Source organism: Phyllostomus hastatus, unplaced genomic scaffold (assembly GCF_019186645.2).
Source record: "Phyllostomus hastatus isolate PE091 unplaced genomic scaffold, TTU_PhHast_1.1 phas_contig_1, whole genome shotgun sequence".
NCBI classification, from domain to species: Eukaryota; Metazoa; Chordata; class Mammalia; order Chiroptera; family Phyllostomidae; genus Phyllostomus; species Phyllostomus hastatus.
Genome location: NW_025333498.1, coordinates 45,908,621 through 45,932,645, shown reverse-complemented (window position 1 = coordinate 45,932,645; position 24,025 = coordinate 45,908,621). Strand labels below are relative to the sequence as shown.

Here is a 24,025-nt window from a genome sequence, read left to right as displayed (position 1 = left end):
ATTTAATCGATAATCATTGAAAGATTATATTAGTGAGTCTCAAAATTTGTAAGAATAATTCATTCAGATATTAGGTTATTGAATGATAAAAACTAGCAGATAGTCTAGAGATGATCAATTCACATTACTTTTGAATTTTTTAGTCACCTTTCTAACTGTGGCACGATGGAACTACTTTAGCTACATAAATACATTATTCCCATTTTAGACATGTCTCTCTAAATTATAAATAGGTGATGCCTGAGTTAAATGTAATAGATATTGACTCATTAAAAATTGCTTTTAAATAACTCCTCTTCATAAAAGTAGTTCCTGTATAAAAGTATGGGACCTCAAAAGCCACATTTATTTTGCCGCCTAAAAAAGAAAATACTGTCTCAGTATTTGCATATTCACCTAACAAATATTTATTGAGTATGCCTATCTTCTGCCATGCATTGCTGCAGATGCTAGAGATATAGCAGTTAACAAAACTAATAAAATTTACATGTGCATAGAGCTTATATTTTAGTAGGGGAAACAGACAAACAAGTAGTGAATACTATTTAATATTATTTGTCGGTAATAAATTCTGTAAATAGAGGTAAAGCATTTGTAGTAATGGGAATTTTTGGCCGGCCCTTAGGGGGAGTAGTTAAATCAGAATATATCTAAAAGTTTGAAAAAGAGGGTTTATGAAAAAAAAAGGGAGTCATGGACGAGTCCAATGTTTTCATTCGAATAATTGGTAAATGGGGCTGACACTGACCAAGACCGCGCATTGAAGAAAGCACTGTTACAAAAGGAGAAAATCAAGAGTTTGGAAAACAGAGTTTGAAACTTTCATTATTTTCACATGTGTAGATATTGGGTTGGATCTCGACATCCAAGTAAGTCTTTTGTTCATCAGAGTGACCACGGCTGGTGATAAGAAATTGGGAGTCTCAGTCTCCAGATGTTCTATAAAATCATGAAACAAGGTGTTTTTAAAGTCACAATACAGGATAAGAACCCTTAAGAAATTAATAAAGTAAGAGTGTTCAAAGGACTTAACGCTGAATCATGCCAAAAATACTGGCAAAATGAGAATAATGAAGCATAATAAAGTGAAAAAAATACATATTTTATAAGAGGAAAACTCCAAGAACGTGTTGCTTTAAAAGGAAAAGTATCCAGGAGACAAGGAAAAGGTGCTGCTAAAACTGATCACTGAGTAATGTGGCAACTGGTGGTCACTGGTAACCTTGTCGATAAAGGTGTTAAGTGGGTGATACGAATGCAAGATCCACTGCAGTGCATTCAAGAGAGGGAGAAGAAGTGGAGAGACATTTTGTGAGTTTCTTTTTAATAAAGGGAAAAGAAAAATGGAATGGTATTATAGAGAAATATAGATTTAAAGAGAGTTGTTTCATATCAACGTTACAACACGCTTGTATGCTGATAGGAATGATACAGGAGAAAAATTAACATTGCTAAGTCAAGAAATAAAGAAGGTGATTGTGTGAATCTACTTCTGGAACAGGTGGAAGAAGATGAGACTGATGCACAATTGCAAGACTAGCCTTAGGAAGAAAGCCAGTTTGTTTTTTGATTCACATGAAAGGAAAATGGAGTGATTACTTCTATATTCAAATAGATTGGTAGATTTAATTAAGTTTGTGGTGAAAAGGTTCTGTTTTGCTTGTTTCTAATTTCTCAGGGAAATATGAAACAAGATTCCTTTCTTTGAATAAGATGGAAGAAGGCAGATAGATGAAAAATCATTATCTAGATGTGGGAAAGGGATAGGCCCTTTAATCTATTTCATTGTCTTCTGATAGGATGTAAATATACAACCTATATTTAAGATTTCAATTTTTTGTTATATTATTAAAAAGATAGATTAGATTGAAGTACTCAGTGGTGATTATATACCAAACTTCCAGCTACTTTCCTAAGTATGTTCTTTGTAATTTGACAGTAAATTGTCCTAAACTTCTTAAGGTGGTAAAAACATAATTCATATAATTTGGCAACATTTTTCTTGCATGGAAAGCACAGATAAGAGCTTTGTGAGTCCTAGTGCTAAAAAGAAATGCTCACATACATTTAAAAATGCAGTCAATACAACAAATTTTCTTTTCTCAGGACTGAAATAACTCTAAGCAGCTTGACTGGGGAGAATATGTAGAATATTAGTTATCAAAGTCAAGAGCAAGATGGACTTTAGAGAATGCCAAGGTGAATTCTCTAACTGCTGTTATTACCTTGTTGATTGAAATTGACACAGGTGATGCTTTCAAGGCTCTCTGAAAACATTTTTGTATTATTACAAAGTACAAAATTTTCTCTTTTTTCCTCAAGTTTTAAGTTTTCTCTCCCCCTTAAGATTTTAATAGCTATATAATTCTACTATCCCCAAAAGCAATTGAAAAGTTTATATATATATATTCTTGCCTCATCTGAAAATTAAACTTCTTATACTTACTTTCTTTAAATATAAATATGCCTTTATTTTTTTTATTTTTCATTATATTTGTCCAATTTGAAGACAAAGGGAGTCAATTATAGAGCATATTATCTATCACACATTTAAAATTGAGGATTTAATTAGTAGTTCAATAGCTATTCTACAAAAAAATTAAATAGCATGATAGAAATTCATACCTTTACATTGTGCCATTTGTAAAAATAAAGTCTTATCGATTATCAAAGCTAGATCTCATAATGTGGCCATATAATTTATGCCCAAACAAACACTCCTCAACAAGATTGCATTTAAAATGGTAAGTAGTAAAGACAATGGAAGACAAGCTTTTTTCTACATCTCACATTTTCTTTGACTGTGTGTAAACAGAAGGTGTCATGACACATAAGACACTGTGGTTATGTTCACCATTATCAATCTTGCAACTTTGTTCTTGGAAAAAAGATTTAATATCTCAAGGAAGGTGCTAAACTGTGAAAGTGATTTGCTCTAGCAAAAAACAAACAAATAAAAACCACAAAAATATTATATCTTAACACTGGCATAGTTATTTGCAATGTTTGAGCAGGAAAAAAATATGATGTTTAATTTGAGTAATGAAAATTCCATCAGAAATTCTTGTCCTACCCTGTCATGAAATGTGATTTCCAACTGAGTGAAGGACCAGAGGAGATGTAGGGTAGGAATATTCCAAAAAATAGATAAACATGTTCAATAGCCAGGCCAAGTTTTCAAAGAAAGGTTACAAAGCTCCGGTATTTCTATAAGATGCTACTGGATTGCAGGAGAATTAGCTTGTTCTCAGCTATCCTTGCAAAGCAAGCACACTAGAATTGTATGTTAATTTGAACAGGGCCTTGGTGAAGCAGGCACACCTTTATGCAGAACTCTCCAAACCGCTCCCTGACATCAGTACTATAACCAAGGCAGCATGAACCCTGAATAACAGGAAAAAAAAAACTGGCAAAACTCTCCATTGTCCTTTGAAACTATTCCAGCAATTTGATTTTTATCTAATTGATCCCCAGCATCCCAGTACCTTTATTCTGCTTCCTGAATGTTTAGGAAGGAAATTACTTAATGCATCCAACAAATATTTACTATGTATGAACTGTTCCAGGCACTGAGCTATATTTCTGCCACTTATCACTTACTGCAGTATACATAATTTCTGCCATGCATATGGGACTGGGTAAATAACAAATCTGGATTATTCTGCTGATGCTGGTCTGCTGGGCTCATGCCTAGGTCAGAGTTTCTCAGGTACCATCATGACATCAAGCACCATTCATGGTTGTGCCTCAATTAAATGACAGATTTCAGTGACTAGGCCTTTGGGCTACCTAAAGATAATAAAAACTCTGAGTAGTAAATCTTCATATGTCAAGACATAATCACATATTATTCTGCAGGAAGCCATCTTAGCCAGATGGTATACTAAAACAGATCTGATCTACTAGTCTCATAAATTATCAAGGTTACTAACACTTAATGTTGCCCTTCCTAAGGACACTTACTTTTTAATATAGAATTCTTCTTTTTAAATAGGAAAAAAAGCAAGGGAATATATTTTAATAATGGAGTTCCAAGCATTATAAGTGGCTGTGAGGCTCTGATACTCTGACCAGAAACTACTCCCTCTCTATACAGGCACCTGCCTATTCTTCCTGTCAACCCTGGTAGAAAAACCATGAATCATTCCTTGAAATTCCAAAAGAAAATAACACATAATAACAGAGGTAGATATAGGAGGCATAAAAAATTATATTTTGTATTACTTCTCCCTTTCTCTTTTCTTTTAAGAATTGTAGTAAAGAAAACAGCAAGTGGTATAAAAATACTATCTAACACTGGTTAGAAATATGCTTCTGTGGATTATAGAGATTATGATTTGCATTTATTTCAACAATGAGGTCCAATCCCTAAATACCTAACACTCCTCCCTTCCTCCCAATAAGTGAACGCAAATTATAAGCTATAATAGAATCCCAAAGTTATTTCAAGAGTTCTCTTCTCTCACTACTCTGGTTATTCCAGGGCAAAGAGGTACACTGCCTCTCACAGTACCATTTAATGAAGTGCCTCTGCATTTTGACAAGCACACAGTTATCTAGTACTCCTTATTCTGCTACTGTATTGTGCAATCAACTAGAGCTGTGTTGGTTTCATAGAACTGTATGCTGGGGTAAGTGTCTGACTTCAGCAAGTGGTTGCAACACTGAAAAATACAGTCCAAAGGGCCTGAATTTATCACAAATAAAAATGTAAACAGTTCCTGAATTAAATACATTTGACTAATATTTTCATTTTTACCGATACTACTTAAGCCAATTTTCAGCCCTGCGTACTCTCATTTGACACATATTTCTGCATCTAAATCAGTTTAAATCAATTAAAAGAAAGGAAGTTAAATTGAAAAATAAAACCTTTTTATTTTCATATTTGACAGGTTACCAGAAAAATGTAAAATATATACAGGAAATTTCCCTAGATAGCTATAGATGTTTTGACAGTTAATTTTAAAACTTTTTTATCAAATGAAAAGTCCTAATGTTTAATAAAAAGTTATTAGTTTTTCTTGTGTGTCCCATTCAAATCAATAAACACTCCATCATGACATTCATATTTTAGTATATTTCCTCCTACATTGTACTATCAAGCATGTATATTTAAATTAAAGTTTTTTTATATACATTGAAGACTTTTTTCCATTTGGAAGTTATTTCTTTCAATATCAAATGGATAGTTGGACTAGATTACCTTTGAAGTTCCTCCCAATTCTGAAATGATTGGTTCTATATTTCAGTAATCAGGTCAATATTACTAAGTGTAGAAAAGAAAATAATTTGTCTGCATTGCATAAATTAACAGAAATCAAAGTGCCTCCTTCCTAACATTAATCTCTCTCTTACCCCATCTGCTACAGAGCCTACAGACCCCTGCATTAGAGTTAGTTCTTAAAAAGTCTTATGAATTTTACTTGGACTCAAGCATTATGTTACAAAGGAGAGATAATCGATTAACTTAGATTAATTTACCAAATAGGATCAGTTGTCACATTAAATATAAGGCCTGCAAACAAGCTTCAAGGTGAATAGCTGGGGAGCAATCATCTTATCATCCTGTGCTGAACTAGTTCATCACCTTTATAAAAGTAGCTTCCCAGCCAGCTGACTGTGTGTCTCTCTTCCTTCACACACAAGGCTACTTCTCCCAGGAACTTTTATTTTCCCACCATCTAGTAAGGCCTTTGCAGAACCCTCCTCCTGAGTCTACTTCTAGCTTCCCATTGTATCTTTTGGGCTTGATATTTTTCTATTGTTCTTCCCTTCTAAAGCCTAGCTATCTTTTACACATATCAGCTGTCTTGAGTCAGCTTGTTCTAACCTTCCCTAATTTCCTGCACTCCCAGTTTCTGAGATCCCTGAAACTCTGGCTTGACATGGAGGAAAGTCAGGTTCTAGAGTCCAGTAAAATAGAATTATAGAGGAAGAAAAAAAAAGACAATTTGAACAGGCAGATTACAGAAAGGAGAAATGACCAAGACTTATGGCAAATGTGGTTTGATGTGAATTTTTTTCCTAGCACCCATCAGTCACAGCAACACCACAGTAAAATCAGATTGCTGTACGAAATCTTAAAGCCAATGAAAGAAATATAAATTTATGTAAAACTTATGTAAGCCAAATATGTCCTCTGGTTCACTTGTTATAAATATGCAGAAACTAAAGCAAAACTGATAGTTTTCCTTTTGAATTGTACAAATATACTGGTTCAAATATCCATTTGACCTTTTGAACTAGTCAGAGATGTGTGCCCATTTACTTTATTACTAGCAATTCATTTTCATAAAACTACAAACCACAGAAAACTTCCCATGGAAACTGCGTATTTTTCAAACTCTGGTCCAATATTGTCATCAAGCCAATGACCTAGAAGTGAAGACATTTATATATTCTAGAATCATTAAATCTCCTTGAGACAGCACTGCATCATCATGTGCCAAGCCTCTCTGGTTACATTCTTTTATTTTCAGAAACCTTTTCCATGTAGAAAGAGGGAAAGTGCCTCTTTGTATGGAGTTTATTACATTGCATTCTTCCTGTGTATTCACAGCAATATTGCATGGATCAATAGAAACAGCAAAGAACAAGCCTTCTCCTTCCTTACTCCATCAATATTTAAAATCAGAACTTTCAGTGGTGGGCAAAGAGGAACATAAAAGATGACCTAATTTTTCTCAAGGATGGCCCCTGAAAAATAAATAGGGCTTCATAAACAAAGTCAGTAATTCAAAGAAATAAAACTAAGAAGTAAAAGAGTTTCTGCTTTGCAATTTTGTATACAAATATGTTTTGTAAATAATTAAACATACTATCTCAGTGTAATAATTGAAATTATAACATGGGTTTATATTGTAAAGGGAGGCAGCAGCAGCAGCTTGCTGAACAAATCCAGTGCTTTTCTCAGTCTGGCTTTGAAAAAGAGAATCCCATTCCACATCTAATTTTCCAATTGCTAATAAATGGAGTGTGAGGACAGACATTCATTAACTTATCAAAACATTATAATTTAAAAATGCATAAAATGAAGCCAGATTTGGGGGGGAGGCAAAAGAAGCCAGATGGAATATGATGTATAATACCTTCCTATGTTATTCCAAAGCTAATTTCACCCACAAAAATTAATATTATCCTATTGTTACTATCACCTCAGAATGTGACATTTCACTAACAAATCAGCAATACTCAATGAGTTTTTATGGTAGGCTGAAATGCTATGTAAAAGCTATAGGCTTTATTTGAAGGTTAGAGGTAAAAGAAAGGCAGTCTTGAAACTTGAAATTCAAACACTTAAGAGTAGAACACTCATTTTAGCAATTTTAATCAGAAAGAAAGGTTCATTTTTTCCTTCCCTTCCTCTTTCCCTCCCTCCCTTTCTCCTTCTTTCCATCCACAAACATTGAGAACCTATATATTCCAGGCAATGACAAAACTCAGTAAATAAAAACAAACAAAACAAACAAGTTCTATAGTCTAGTGCTTACATTATTCTAGGGAAATCAGATATAAAACTAATACATAAATTACTCTTAAAATCAGTTTTATTTTAAGAAAATAAAACTTAAAAATCACATATTGATAGAATAGGTATGCATAATGAAATTAATCCAGTAAGTAAGATAGTGTTAAAAGAGGATATACACCATTAAATAGAATGGTTAGAGAAGGTCACTCTGAATGTTGCCATTTTAGTCAAAACTTGAATGATAAGAATGTGAATATCATAGGGAAAGGCATTATAGGCAGATAACCCAGCAAGTGGAAAGATGTCAGTGCAAGAGCAATGTGGTTGAGGAAGGGGAAAGAAACCAATATGACTCGTGTGTGATGAAAAGAAAGTAGTGGGAGATGAGACTGGACAGTTGAATGGTATCAGACCATTAGGCGCTTATAGGTCCTGTGAGGAATTAGAATTTTATTTGCATGGTGAGTGAAAGTTATTGGGAAATTGTTAAGCAAAACAGTGACATGATCTAGTACATATTTTAGCAGATCACTTGAACTATTATGTGGAGTATAAATTTTAAAGGGAAAACAGAAACTAGTTAGGAACTTATTGCCTAGTCCAAGAGAATGATGGGTAATTCAAATCAATCAATCCAGTCCTTTTAAACAGTTTTTTTTTTTTGCTCATTAGAAACTTCCTGTAATATTGAGTTATATAATGATCAGTGACAACTGGAGGAACTGCTCTGGATTTCTGAGTATGGATCAATTAATTAAAATAAAGCAAAAAATCTCTTTTTTCACAGTCCATATTGCTCTACTACATTTCTACCGAAAAGGAACTTGAAGAAGGAAATAAGTTCTGGAAGGGCAAAAAAAGATAACTTACCATTTTTGGCTTTGCAAGATCTGTTGTCTGGCTGCAGTACGTAGCCCTCCACACAGCTGCAAGCATAGGATCCATATGCATTTGTGCAGGTCTGGCTGCAGGTGCCATAAATGGCACATTCATCTTGATCTAAAAGGAAAACAGGCATCATTTCTAAGCAAATTTATTGTTAGGTATATTTTTCCTTGAAGAAAACATTTTTTTCATACTATGGAAATAGATTAATGTTTTTTTTTTTTTAAGAAGGGCCAACTCCATGCCTTTTCAAAACCTCATTAATTAAAATGGTACTAAATAAAACAAATTTTTTAAAATTGGTTAATTTATTGTTGTTTCAATAGAGAGATACATGATCAAACTTAATATCATCTTTTATTTTAAGAGAGGGCTTATTTATATTTTTGATGGGCAAGCTAGAAGTCTTTAGATAATTTTGCAAAGGTATCAGATGCACTACAATTAGTTTTTTTTAATAGTTCTAATGTTTATGACACTGACTTTTTCACTATTTCAACAAAGAATTAGTCTAGTAACATGGTTTTCAATAAATATATTAAATAAGAGTTCTGAACCAGATTATGGACACAGAGCAGGATGAGTGGGGGTGGGTGGGGGATGAGTGGGTGGGGGATTGAGCAAAAAAGAAAAGGGACTCATGGACATGGCCAACAGTGTGGTGATTGCTGGGGAGAGGGGATATAAAGGGACTAGGTGATAATGGAAAAGATACAATAAAGTTTAAATTAAGATTAAAAATTAAGATTAAATTAAGATTAAAAAGATTAAAAAGATTAAGCTGTTAAAATAAAAAAATAAAAATATTAAACTTGTTAAAATAAAAATATTATCTTAATTAAATTTTATTTTATTATTTATTGTCCTCCTTCTACTCCCTCTCTCCTTCTTCTCCCTATACTTCATTCCTGCAGCAACTTGCTCAAACTCTGTAAACAGCAAGTATTTAATGATTCTTAACCAACAAGGTTAAAAAATTCTGTCAATTGATAATTTAGACTAATATGTACATTCAGTCTGTTCTGTGTACCAAGCACTATACTCATTCCCAAGGAGCCAAAACTGATGCAACATGGTTCCTACCCTTAAGCAAAATAAGCCTAGTTAAATATGATTTTGACTCTATGATTTCCTTATAATAGAGGTATACCCTGTTATGATAGATACATAGAAAAGTAACTGAAACTGCTTGTAATAGAGGAATAATATTAAGTAAAGTCTGCATATTTATCTGAGTTTAAAGAATAACTTGGGTTTCCTCATACTGAAGGGACAAAATGAAATGAGGCATTCCAGTTTTAAAAAACAGCATGCAAAAGGCATTGGAATGTGGAGAATTCAAAAATGTGTAAAAGAGTCAAGTGCAGTAAGGTTGTGTAATGAAGTGGTAAGAAATGATGTAGTTTTAGGGCCAGATAATGAAGTTATTTATATGCTAAACTAGACCATTGTACATTAGACCTAGGCACTGGGAAGCAGTAATTAAATGAGCTATCTGATCAACTTCGTATTTTAAAACTAGAACACACAAAAATGGATTGGTGAATGTAAAGAAGAGATCCTGGAAAATTAGTCATGTGCTAATTTCACACAAGAAATTATATTTTGAACTAAGTTGGGGCAATGGAAATGAAAAAATAAGTGGACTTCAATGTTTAAGAACTAGAATCAATAACATGTGAAGATTAATTGGGTATGTCAGAATTGAATGGTGGTCCAATTTTATATGAAGTATGGATTTGAGTGGAGATATCATGGAAGGAAAGAGTGTGGTTTGGATGTGTGTATTTGAGGAGTCTGTAGGAAATTCTTGAGTAAATGACTAAAATGTATTTGGAAATATGAGATTGGCAAGATGGATGATATCTGTCTTAGAGAATTTGGAAGTAAACAGCATATGGGTAACAGATTAAAAGCAAAAGCAAAACAAAACAAACAAATAACAACAACAGCAAAAAAAAAAAACATAGCAGAGGGTTAGATCCCAATGAAACAGAAGGGGGAAGTGTGAAAAGCTTGACTAGAGCAAAATACTGCAGGATACCAACATTAAATGGGCAGGCAAGAAAGAAGTCCAGGAGCCTTCTCTGAAGGAGAGACTTCAGGAGAAATGTAAGGAGTTAGGAAAGGTGAGTGTTTCAATAGCATCATAGTGCTCTATACAGTGAAGAAATTCAGTAGTGTAGGTATTGGCATTGTCATTAGGTTTTGGCAGTTCAGATACTGTTTAGTGACCTTGGCACAGTGAAGAGGGACCACAGCTCTAAGCGGCAGGTAGATCTACTTAACTGGAATGTGCTTTTTTTTTTTTGAGGCCCTAAATGGCATAGGTTATATACAAACTTCAGTCTCTTAATTGAGTTTCCTCATTGGAGCTTGGAAATACTGAATTTGAAGAGAAGTTGGGAGTCATGGAAACAATTTTGGAGGAAAGGGATGAAGAAAAGAGACAGGAAAAGGAAGAAGAGAGAGACACTAACAAGATGGCTACTGAGGCTTCTGTGAAGTGGATCAAACTGCTGTGGAATAATAAAATATATACTTGGTTTTGGTCCTCAGTTCCTCAAACCCTTAAAGTTTTCTGAGCAATAGGAGTGCCTTTGGTTGCTGATAATGATGCCTTTTGGAATACACTGAATGTCTGCTAATGAGGTCACTCAGGGTGGAGCTACTAGATAATGTCAGGATGGGGGCAAGTCACTGAAAAACCAAATAGATGATAAAGGGGGGAACTCTCAGTCCTACCTTTTGACCAACTCCCCACCCCCAAAAAGCTAACAAAGACATTTATTAAGGAAAAGCAAAAAGATTACTGCTAAGCTAAGGGGCCACCTTAATTAGACAACTATGCATCTGTGTGGTATTAATTTGCATTTTTTCTCAGATTTCTTTTGCTCCTAGCCTGCATTTGTGAATGACTTGTTTGAAGTAAGTAGCTTTGGGGATAGAAAAAATAGTGCTTAAAACTCAGTCTACAGTGATAAAAAAAATCAATCAAATCTTTTGTTTGGTAAAGTCCAGTCCATAGTGGCAGAAATGTTTCTTATCTATTTTCACATGTTTCAACTTTAATATTATTGGTACTTATTTTAGTTTTTTTGATATCATTATACTGTTCAGGAGAGAAATATAATTCATGGTTTCTTTTTTTCTTTCTCCTTAGCCAGAATGCACCGCTATGACTTTGATATAACTCCACAAAACTGGCTGCAAAGGAATAGGTATGCCATTACTTGTAATGCTGCCTTCTTTCTCCCTTTAAGAACAGACAATGTCTGAGACTTCCAGTCAAGATAGCAGCATAGACAGATGTGGCTCACCTCTTTACACAACCACATCAAAATTACAACTAAAATTTAAAACAACCATTATTCAGAACTGTTGGAAATTGAGTTGAAATGAAGTCTGGCAACCATGGAATAAAACAAACCACATCCATCCAGAGTGGTAAGAGGGGCACAGATGTGGAATGGACTGGTCCTACACCAACATGTGGTGGATAAAAATTCAGGAGGGATACCCTGGGAGCAAGCGAGTAGTTCCACACCCACACCAGACACTCAGCCCAGGGTTCCAGTGCCAGGAAGATAAGTCAGTACAACTTCTGGGGGCAAAAACCAGTGCGGATAGATTCAGTGGAAAAAAAAACTTATGGAACCTCAACCAGTTACTCTTAAAGAACCCACACACAGACAACCTAATCAGACTCATTCACTCTGAGCTCCAGCACCAGAGCAGCAGCTTCAAAGGCACCAATTGTATCCAGGGAGAAACTGAAGTGTCCGGCATCGAGGCGAGTAGAGGCCATCATCCCTTCTCTAAACCCTCCCTCTACAGAGCTGGCAAGCTGGTGCCATATCTGAGAATCCATCAATCTGGCTAACACTGTTTGGCACTATTTGATCTTTGAGATCCCCAGAGACTCTGCCCCACACAACTTACAGGCCCACCCAAGCTGCTTAGCTCATGTGTCACAACTTCCTAAATCCTATCAAGCAAGCAAAAGCTGGCTTCAGTGAGTTCCACACCTGGCACTGGCAGCAGCCAGCCTAGATTCACAGCTTGGCTTCACTGGCAATCTCCAAGTCCAGCACTGGTAGCAGCCATCTCAGATTGCTTTACAGGTCAGGCAGGGTGCTCCAGGAAAAACACAGATTGGGGCTGAACTTATAGCTGACTGGCCAGGGAAAATCCCTCCCAATGATATGCAAACAAAGTTCAAGAATCAACTAGAAGAAGAGGGTGTACTCAGCCCACACAAAGGGTGCATCTTCTGTACTCAGCTTGGGTGATAGGGAAGGCTTTGCCACTGGACCCTACAGAACACCTACTACATTGGGCCACACAACCAAGACGTAAAGTCAAAGCTGCTTTACCTAATACATAGAGAACAAATACAGGGAGGCAGCCAAAATGAATCAAAGAAACATAACCCAAATGAAAGAACAGATCAAAACTCCAGAAAAAGAGCCAAATGAAATGTAGATAAGCAATCTATCAGATGCAGATTTCAAAACACTGGGTATAAGGATGCTCAAGGAACTTAGTGAGGAACTCAAGAGCCTAAAAAGATCCAGTCGGAAGTGAAGGGCATGCCAATTGAAATAAAAAAATAATTTACAGGAAAACAACAGTAGAGTAGATGAATGGACGAAGAGGTGAGGGGGTTAAGAAGTACAAATAGGTAGTTACAGAATAGCCACAGGGATATAAAGTACAGTATAGGAAATGGAGTGGCCAAAAAACTTACATGCATGACTCAAGGATGTGAACAATGGTGGGGGATTGCTTGAGGGAGTTGAGGTGCTGGGTTGGTGGGGCAGATAAAGGGGGTGAAGTCTGGACAACTGTAATAACATAATTAACAAAATATAATAAAAATAATTTAAAATATCCTGTAAAAATTGCTTTTGAAATGTGTAAATGATGTCAAGACCTGGCCATTCAAGAGTACAGGGACAGTAAAAAGAGCTTTTCTTCCACTGATGACCTTCCATATTTATTGCTGTGTAATTTCTTATTTATGTTCAACAGAGGAATTGATTGTGGCTATCTTTATGGATTTAATTAAGAGATTAAAAAGAAAGAGAACCATGAAAAAGAGATGAAAATTCGGATTCCTGTAGGAGTCAGGTGTAACAACAGGGTAAGAAGGTTTCAGTACAGCTATAGTACAGCTATGTTAGCCTACCACATGTGAATGACAACTGTTGCTTTGAACTAAACATTCTATATATTTTTAAAGGTACTATTCACATTTGACTGATTTCTGTGACTATAAGGCACAGGTGGCAAACACAAGGCCCACAAGCTGAACCTGGCCCTCCACCTTCTTTTATCTGACCAGGCACCTTGTTTCTACACTGCAGCAGTGTCAAGCTCTCACTTAACTATTAAAGAATAGTTCAATTTATATAGCCCTTAAATTACATTCAGCCCTTTAGGCTCATCAACCATGAGGCTGATGTGACTCCCCGTGAAAATGAGTTTGACACCCCTGCTGTAAGGAACCTAAGTGTAGTTTTGCCAGATCTGATTTTTTCCCCAAAGTCTACCCATTTATGTGCAATCTTCTGATGTGTAAGTGTTGGTTTAAAAATAATGTCATTCAAATAAATATATCAGTTTGGTCCTCATGTAGTCAGATTATGCAGTTTCTGGGTCTGATAGACATTTAATAATAAATGTTTCTACTACATTTGTATAATGCAGAAAAAAAACCAACAAATTACAAATTTGAGGACAAAATATTCATTAAAGAGCAATGAACCTCCTTAGATTAAGAACTAATGGATTCTAAAGATCTGAGTTTTAGTCCAAGTCACTTAATTTCTCAGGGTAAAACTGCTCAGTTTTGTAATTAGGATTTTGAATAATATTCTGTCTGAGGGATCTAGAGTGATGGAGGGAAAATGGGGACAACTGTAACTGAACAACAATAAAGAAAAGAAAAAATTCTTGTTTTAAGGTAAAAGTTATGACATTGAAGCAAAGGTTTAAAGAAATCTTTAAAGCACTGATTTCTTTGGAAAATATTCCATTTATTATTATCTCTGGCAATGCAGATATTCCTTAACTTTATATATAGATTCTATATTTTATATTTTCTATATATATATATTCTAAATAAAATATAAAATAATAATGTTAAGTTTATATTGTAGATATATATATATATATATATATATATATATACACACACACACACACACACACACACACATATATACACAGAGAGAAACAGAGAGAAAGAGAGAGAGAGGGAGATAGAAAGAAAGAGAAGTAACCCAGAATTGTTCAGTATGGCAAAGTAGTGTCATTTCAGAGAGTAAACATTTGTTCTGGAGTATTCACAAAAACAAGAATTGAGACATTAAAAATACAAATATTTTTATGTTCATCATTATTGATAGTGGTAAAATGTCAGTTGTCAGAATTACCAATGCAAAAATTATAAAGAATATTATGACTAGTATTAACCTAACTTTGTAATAACAAGTGTATATCACCCTGCAGCTATATAATAGGTATAATACAATTAGAAATTTAAAATAATTAAATCCAATGTTTTAATTATTAACCAAAGTATTTCCCATTGTTGATATTTTTCCATATTTGACATTATTACAACATGAATTGAAAAATGATTGGTATAAATGCATATCTGTAATATATATGTTTGTGGTTTCAGAGAAGTATCAACTTTGAAATCTCAGGGAGAACAATTAATATAAACACTGTATGGAACACATAGTAGGTATGCAAAGATACTTCATTAAACTTCTGTTCACTAAGCCTCTGTAAAAAAAGCAAAAAGAATAGTCATCAGTCATACCTACCTTTACAGCTTCTTCCATCTTCTTTTACTTCAAATCCATCCTCACAGAAACACCTTGTACTATTTCTGTCCACTGCACATTTATACTGACAATTCAACTCCTGGCACTTGGGTAACAGTTCTGTAGAGGAAAAAAAATTACTTCTATATGACTATGCACATATGTACAGGGTCTAAATTTAAATATTGTTAATATTTACTCAGTACACCCTTCAAAGTTTCTGTGATTAGTCAAGAAAACAAACAGTATCTATTCCCTCTAAAATATGCTGGTTTGTATTTGTTTAAAGTGCTGTTAACAAAATTTCAGGTCTACTTGTTTGATCTTTCACTTTTTAGCTTATTATGTACATTCAAAGCCACAAAATCTTTTCAAATTCCACTAAATTATTTCAAGAGAAAAATGTCAACTTAGTGGTTGATTTCACCATTTATGACATGCCTTTCCTATTTGATACATCAATTTTTTTCCTATCTTTTGAGGGCTTGTTTTGGTTTACCGATTCTTGTGAAAGCTTCATAGCATCAATGTGAATATATTAAATTTCAATAATTTATCTTTCATTAGTGGCAAAATATTAGAAAAATAGTGGACATAATATATTTTATTATTTCTGAATTCTTTCAGAGCAAGTATATCATTAAAGAAAGAGTTTAGCAAGCCCTCAGAAGAAATTAAGATTCAACATAATACATACATGAAACAGCTAAAGTGACAGGAATATATTCACTGCACAAATACTAACAGGAATAAAATTTGCTGAACTAGAAAGATATAGTGATAAACTATGTAACTCATTTTTCTATTTGAAAATAAAGGTATTAATGAATTATAACAACCTTCTGCCCCACCCAGGAAAAAAAATAAGTGTTTTGAAGATAAAACTTAGTTTAAAATATGATGATATTTGCCACAAGTTTAGCTTCTGCTTCAGAAAAATATAAATTATAATAAAATTTATGAAAAGTTTAATAATGTGAGAAAGAACAGCAAGAATATTTCAAACTGAAAATTTGGTATTTTACTAGAAATTTAACTTTCTATAGTATTTTCTTACCTCAATTACTTTTTAATTCTTTTGTATAACTTTTTCATGCATCTTCTCTCCTTAAAACTCTAAATCTTCTTCCTAAGGGTAACTCACATATGATAATCTTGCTTCGTACTTCTTTGAGAAAACTGAAGCAATCAAAAGAGATTTTCCACTGGTTTGTCCTTTATATTTACCCATCTCTGCATATTCTTTTTTTAAAAAATATTTATTTATTTATTTATTTACTTATGTTTCACATTTTTTTATTGTTCAAGCACAGTTTTCTGCCTTTCCTCCCACCCCAGCCCAACCCCCAGCCCTCCCCACCTCCCTTTCTCCTCCACCCCCTCCTGTTATTGGCCATGTGTCCTGTGTCCTCTATAATTGCTCCTGCAAACCCTTCAGCCTTTTTCCCCTAAACTTCCCTTTCTGGTCACCATCACCCTGCTCTCAATTTCAGTGTCTTTGGTTATATTTTGCTAGTTTCTTTTGTTGATTAGGTTCCTTTTTAAGGTGAGATCATATGGTATTTGTCTTTCACCACCTGGCTTATTTTTTTTGTTTTGTTTTCAAACTTGTTTGAACTCAGAATCAAAGCCCCAACCCCAATTTCTGAAAAGTTCCATGGCCTCTTATCTAGTCAAGTACATAATTTCAGCTATTCTCTACTTCCTCTCTAAATGCTTTCAATTTTATATTAGAACAAACTAGAGCCTTGAATCTTCATCAGTTAACTTTTACTGGAATGTAGTCATACCCTTTTGTTTACATATTGTCTATGGCTGCTTTTACTCTATAAAGGCATAGTTGATGTTGCTTCAAAGATCTATGGCCCACAAAGCCTAAAATATTTATGATAGTCCTTTACACAAAGTTTTCTGAACCCTATACTAGTTCACTTTCAGCATCAAACATGCTCTTATTTTTCCCCAAATTTAAAACAAAGAACCTGGACCTCACCTCCCCTACTAGTCACCATTGTCCAATTCCTTTTTATAATGAAACAGATTTTCCATACCCACTCTCTCTCTCTACCCTTCTGTTTCTTTCTTAAGCCAGATCCATCAAGCTTTTACATCCATTCCTCCACAGAAATGCTTGTGTGAATATTGCTAATGACCTTGATGCTGGTAAGCACAATGGTCTTTTCTCAGTCATCTTACTCGTTAACTACTGTTTCCTGATACAGATTTATTACTGTCCCCAGGGCTCTATATCCTTGGTTTCCCTCCTATTCCACAGCCTCCATTGCAGGATTTCTCCTCTCCTTGTAAACCCTTAAAGTTCACTGGGGCAGAAGCTGTGATCTTTTTCTTTTGTCTATGGAAATGCCAGAGGTGAACTTAACAAGTTTCATAGCTTCTCCTCTGACTGGGACCTTACTGTAGTAAAATGGGAAAGCTAGGTATTTCCTCTTCAACTTCTAATTTCCACTACTCTAATTATAGTCAATACTTTATATTAAAGTTCTTTCTCCTTGAAAACTTGGAACAATTTTTGTTCCTTAGGTATAAATTTTCCAATATACAAATCAATTATATCTGATTTATAGGTTTGGGTTTAGGATCAATAGTAATTTTATGCTAATAGAAATGTTAATGCTTACATAATATACAAAGAATAGTAATTTGATCTATAAAATTAATTATTAATGAAACATATGGAATAAATGGTTCTTCAAAAATTGTGGCATTTTTGCTTTGCATTATGGTAGTCATTTACATTTTGGTTTTCCCCATCAGTAGCTATAACTACAAATTATACATCTATGTCAAATTCTTTAAATATGCAGTGTTTTTGAAACCCTATAAGAGTCAAATATGTAGTTATTGTAATTTACATTTTACAGATGAGAAAGCTGATGGTTGATAACCGAAGGTTATATAGCACACATATGACAGTGCTTGCATTCGAAACAAGGTTATTCTAAATATAAGGCCTATGTTGTGATTCCTCTGTGTCCTGGTACCTATGTAATAACACTTCTAATCCCCACTGCACAGCCTGATAGTGGTTGACACCATGGTGTATAGTTTTTGTTTGTTTGTTCGTCATTAGTAATGTGCTAAATAACAGGAAGTGTTTTTATCATTTTATAGGATAAATGAATTAATAAAACTAAAATAGCTTAATTCTAGTATGAAAATTGACAATCTCGGGTGTTAAACTAGGTTCTAAAGATAGTTCATTTACAACTTCAAGTTAGGAAATGGAATTGTCAAGGCTTGTTTGACTATGGTAGATTCAACCCAAAATCGCTGTGCATTTATGTGCTACTTTAGTCCAACAGTGATTAAGCACCTAGTCAATGTCCTGTGCTGGGGTTCCACCAGTAACAAAAGTGCTTTACACAATTAAATGATTATACCATAAGTGTGGAAGTGGGTGGGATAGTGGAAAAAAATGTTAAACAGCCATAATCATAGCATAAAAAAATATATTGGCTAAAAAAATATAAATGCATGAGCTGAAGTAAAGAAGGATTCACCCAGAGACTGAACATGGGGGTAGATAATTTAACTGAAAAAAAATTAATTGATAATTTAAGTGAAATAAATTAAGTTTAAACTGAAGTTTAAAAGATTAGTAGAGTTCATCTAGACAAAATTTATGAAACTGCATCCCAATAAAGCAGGAAATATATCCTAAGAACCCTGAAACATCAATCCAAGAGAACCTATGCACCCCAATGTTCATAGAAGCACAATTTACAATAGTCAAGTACTGGAAGCAACCTAAGTGTCCATCAGTAAATGAATGGATCAAAAAACTATGGTACATTTATACAATGGAATTCTATGCAGCAGAAAGAAAGAAGGAGCTCCTACCCTTTGCAACAGCATGGATGGAACTGGAGAGCATTATGCTAAGTGAAATAAGCCAGACAGTGAGGGACAGATACTATATGATCTCACCTTTAACAGAAACCTAATCAACAAAATGAACAAGCAAGCAAAATATAATCAGAGACATTGAAATTGAGAACAGGCTGGGAACAGAGGGAAAAGGGGATGGGATTATAGGGGGGAAAGGGTGAAGGGTTTGCAGGAACAACTATAAAAGACACATGGACAATAACAAGGGGGGGGTGGAAACAGGGGAGAGAGGTGGGGAGGGCTGAGGTGGTGGGGAGGGAGAGAAGGAAAAGGCAGAAAACTGTACTTAAACAACAATAAAAATGTTTAAAAAACAAAAGAAATAAATAAAAATAAAAAGATATGGAAGCATACAAGAAGTACAGAGATAAATAACCTTGTATAGCTTAAACATAGTGCTGGATGTTGTACGAAAGGGGACTGAAATTGTTTGGGACCAGGCAAAGTGGATTAATTATAGATTAAGTAGAATATTATGTCCTTATAATGTGATTCATTGCTAGTTGTTGAGGATAGAAGTGATATATCTAACTTGTATTGTTTTAAAGTATTTAAGAGCAGGGAAAGAGATGAGTGAAAAAAGCAGTGGATGAAGAAAAGACATCTAAAATTCATAAATTGGGACTTTGAATACTGAGGTGAATGGATGGCCAAAAACTTGGTGAAAGCAAATGACCTGGAGTTAATAGTACCAATAAGATGAATTAAAAATAATAGGAGAACTGGAGGTTTGGGTAAAATCATAAATTTGCCTTTGACTATTTAGTCTCAAATGTTGATGAGATAATGGCGAGAGGAAAGTTGAGAATTTGAATCTACTTAAGAAAGACAAATATCATATGATCTCACCTTTAACAGGAATATAATAAAAAAACAAACAAACAAACAAGCAAAATCTAACCAAAGACACTGAAATAAAGAACAGGGTGACAGTGACCAGAGGAGAGAGGGGAGGGAATTTCAGGGGAAAAGAGGAAGGGTTTGTAGGAACAAGTATAAAGGACACATGGACAAAAACAAGGTGGGGTGGAAATGGGAGGGACGTGGGGAGGGCTGGGGGGTGGGCTGGGATGGGGTAAAAAGCAGAAAACTGTACTTACACAACAATTAAAATAAAAATTAAAAGAAAGAAAGAAAACAATTCCCTTGCATCTGGAAAGCAAAAGCAAATTAAAAATCAGTAATATTTTGAAAAAAATAAAATGATAGACCCTATAAAAAAGAAAAAAAAGGAAAAGAAGTTTCAAGTGCAGATGTAAATCTGGAAGTCACATATGTAAAGTTGGTAATTGAAGCCCAAAGAGGAAAATAATTCCTTATAAAGGATATTTATGATATAACTAAAATCCATAGAAATCTTATATCTAAAAGGCAAGGAGAGGAGAAGGTGTTAACTAGTAAAACTGATAAATACTCAAATACATAGGTGAATAACCTAGAGAGCCTCAGAAAACCTAAGGAGGAAGGAGAGTTCATCAAAGTAAGCAGAGCCATCAGTGCTCTGCCCCTGTCAATGGGGACACTTGTTAAAGACATCAATGTTAAAACCTTAGAAAAACATAGTTGGGTAAATCTTTAAAAATGCTCTGGATTTCCTAACAACATCAAGCAAAATTAAGATTTTTAAAAAAGAGTTTATTTTGTTTTTTAAAGAGAGATAAAGGGAGGTAGAACGAGAAGGAGAGAAACATCGATGGGTTGCCTCTTGCACACACCTCAACTGGGAACCAGGCCTGCAACCCAGGTGTGTGCCCTGACTGGAAATTGAATTGGCAACCTTTTTGTCTTGTGGGATGATACCCAACCTACTAAACCATGATGACCAGGGCTTAATTAAAATTTTTAGAAAAGGATTTCAGTGGAGCAGAGAAGACAAATATAAATGTACTAAGGGACTGGGAGAGAAAGAGGAAATGAGAAAGGTTTCTCATAGAAAAGGCTTAAATATGTTATAGGATAAAGAGAGAAAAGGTAGAGATATGATTGAATTTATTTTGTCTGTACCTTGAGGAAGCATATTAACTTGGTGCTTTAAATGGATTATTTTTCCAGTTAATTCCTATGGCCCAACTGTCTTTTTCCACTGTCTCAATCTGACATGAACAATCCAGACTATTGATTCCATCTTTCCACTCTTTCTAATCCAATCCAACACACACTGATAAAAGTTAACAACATGAGGATAGTGATGAGAACTGAGGAGAAATAAGAGAAAATGTGGGAAAATGACTATGAAAGTCCAGACCTCACAAATAGTTTTGAGTATTAGGGGTCTGGTGTTGAAAACAGCAAAAAAGCCAACAGGGAACTTTGCTTTTGGTTTATTGAATTTATCTCTTTGAGAATTTGTGTAAGTGCAGAGAGGTGTAGGGAGATGATTAAATAGTACATGATACCAGGTATCACATACCAGGTAAAATGATAAATATTCATTCTTCCAACAAGTCACGGAGATCTACAAAGAACTAATAACAAGAAAAACTAAAATTTAAAAGTTGGCTTGACTCTCTGAAAGCAATACTAATTATTATAATGTCATCTATTTAAACTGCTTGTAGTTTATGCTTAATTGTGTACAACACTATAATGACTATGTATGTAATAAAATGCATCAGAATAATTTTGCTAGAATGCTTATTTGAGTAGAGCAGAAATTCTGTACTTGAATCAGTCTTCATAGAGTACTTTTATGAAGCACATCAATGGTTCATGCAACATGATCATTGGCTTGGATCTTAGACTGAAGTGGGAAGACCACTAGTATATAAGGGGATGATATATGCAAGTCAGAAAACAGATATACAAGCCCTGGCTGGCATAGCTCAGTGGATTGAGTGCAGGCTGCGAACCAAAGTGTCGCAGGTTCGATTAAGTATTCCATTCATTTCTGTAGTTAGAAATTGAAAAGTTGATACAGCCACTTACCATGCCAGACAGCCCCTCTTGTAAGCAGGATGTATGCCTGTCCTATTTAAAATGGTGATCATTTGTGTCCCCATCCACCCTCTCACCCCATTTCCTTAGCCTAACAGAGTGTGGTGGGAGGTGGGTACAGAGGTGCCTGCCTATGACTGCTAATGTGGACTTTCTCAGAATTGTTTGCTTATTGATAAAATACAGTCCTGGCCTCAAATTTTCAGTGTAATCTCATAAAACTATACAATATTAAGGAAATTCTTTTAAATATTTTGTTACATTGTTGTTTTGCTATAACTTGCATACAGTACCACTTATCTTTTTAGTGTACAGTTCTGGAGTTTGGGCAGATAAATATAGATGTATAACCAATGCCATTGTCAAGATATAGAACAGGATCATTATCCCCAAATAATTTCCTGGGCCCTTCTATAGTCATCTCCTTTCCCCACTGCCAGGTTTTGGTAACCACTGATGAGTTTTCTGTCTCAACAGTTCTGCTGTTTCCAGCAAATTACAGAAATAAAATCATCCAGCCTGTGGCACCTGTACTTAGTATAATGCTTTTGAGATCCATCCAAGTTATTTTATCAGTAGTATTGATGAAAAGCATTTCATGGTATGAATGTACCTCAGTTTGTTTATCCACTTGACAAGTGATGAACTTTGTAGTTATTTATGGTTTTGGTGTATTGTGAATAAAGTTACTATATGCATTTACATATAAATCTACATATATTTACATATAAATATAGATTATCTTTTATTTGGATAAATGTGGAAATGTTTGCATATATGGTAAAATGATGTTTCAGTTAATGAAAAACTATCAAACTGTTTTCCAAAGTGGCTGTACCGCCTGGTATTCCCATTGTCAATATATGAAATTTTCTGCTACTTGCCCTTTGCCCATCACCTATTATTTTTTTACTTTATTTCATTTTATTTTAGCCATTTTATTCAGTACATAATGATACCTAATCATTGTAGTTTTAATTAATATTAAACATCTTTTCACGTGTTCATTTGCCAATTGTATGTGGTAAAGTACTGCAATCGTTTGCCCACCTTTTTATTATGTTGTTTGCTTTCCTAGTACTGAGTTTTGATAGAAGATTATATATATATTCAGAAATATATACATATATATTTATTTCTGGATACAAGTCTATAATGAGATTTTTTTCATCTTCCCTGAAGACATTCCCATTGATTTTAGAGAGGGCAGGAGGGAGGGAGAGAGGGAGAGAAACATTGATGTGAGAGAGAAACATTAGTCATCTGATTGCCTTTCACATGCACCCTGACTGAGAACTGAACCCACAACTCAGGCATGTGACCTGACTAGGAATCAAACCTGCAACCTTTTGGTTTATGGGATGATTTTCCAACCAACTGTGCAGCGCCAGCCAGGGCCATAATGAGATATTTGACATATAAATATTCTCACCCAGTCTGAAGCTTTTATTTCAACTTTCTTATTAGTGTATTTCAAATAAAATTTCAAGGAAAAAATCCTTAATTTTGGTAAAGTGCAATTTTTCCTAATCTGTTAATATGGTGTATATATTCATTTACTTTTGAGCTTTCAGGGGCTTTTTTCCCCATGAGCTTCCAGTATACACAAATATGGTCAGTTTATACCTAAATATTTTATAGTTTTGTGATACTATAAGTGATATTTTTTATTTCAGTTTCCAATTGTACATCACTAGCATTTAGAAATACAATTAAATTTTACATATTAACCTTGTATCACATGACCTTGCTAAAAAAAAGACAAATTACAGGCAGCATCAAGGAAAGAGGTTATCACTACAGGCTCCACAGCTTTAAAAGATAAGAAAAACTCATTAACAACGCTATGCCCTTAAATTTGACAACACAGATGAAATAGACAAAATCCTTGAAAGACATAAACTGCCAAAGATCACTCAGGAAGAAATAGATAATCTGAATATTCCCATATTTACTAAAGAAATTGAATTTTAATTCAACATTT

General features: G+C 34.4%; 1 protein-coding gene across 1 annotated transcript in view; it reads right to left on the bottom strand.

Moving 5' to 3' along the window:
* The window catches only part of LRP1B (LDL receptor related protein 1B), a 1,811,620-nt gene that overhangs the window by 964,964 nt on the left and 822,631 nt on the right, over positions 1-24,025 (bottom strand). The window contains exons 4-5 of the mRNA XM_045853515.1: positions 15,199-15,318; positions 8,345-8,473 (exon numbers count right to left, since the gene is read on the bottom strand). Of these exons, the coding sequence (XP_045709471.1) occupies positions 8,345-8,473; positions 15,199-15,318 (249 nt within the window). The remainder of the gene's footprint in view (positions 1-8,344; positions 8,474-15,198; positions 15,319-24,025) is intronic.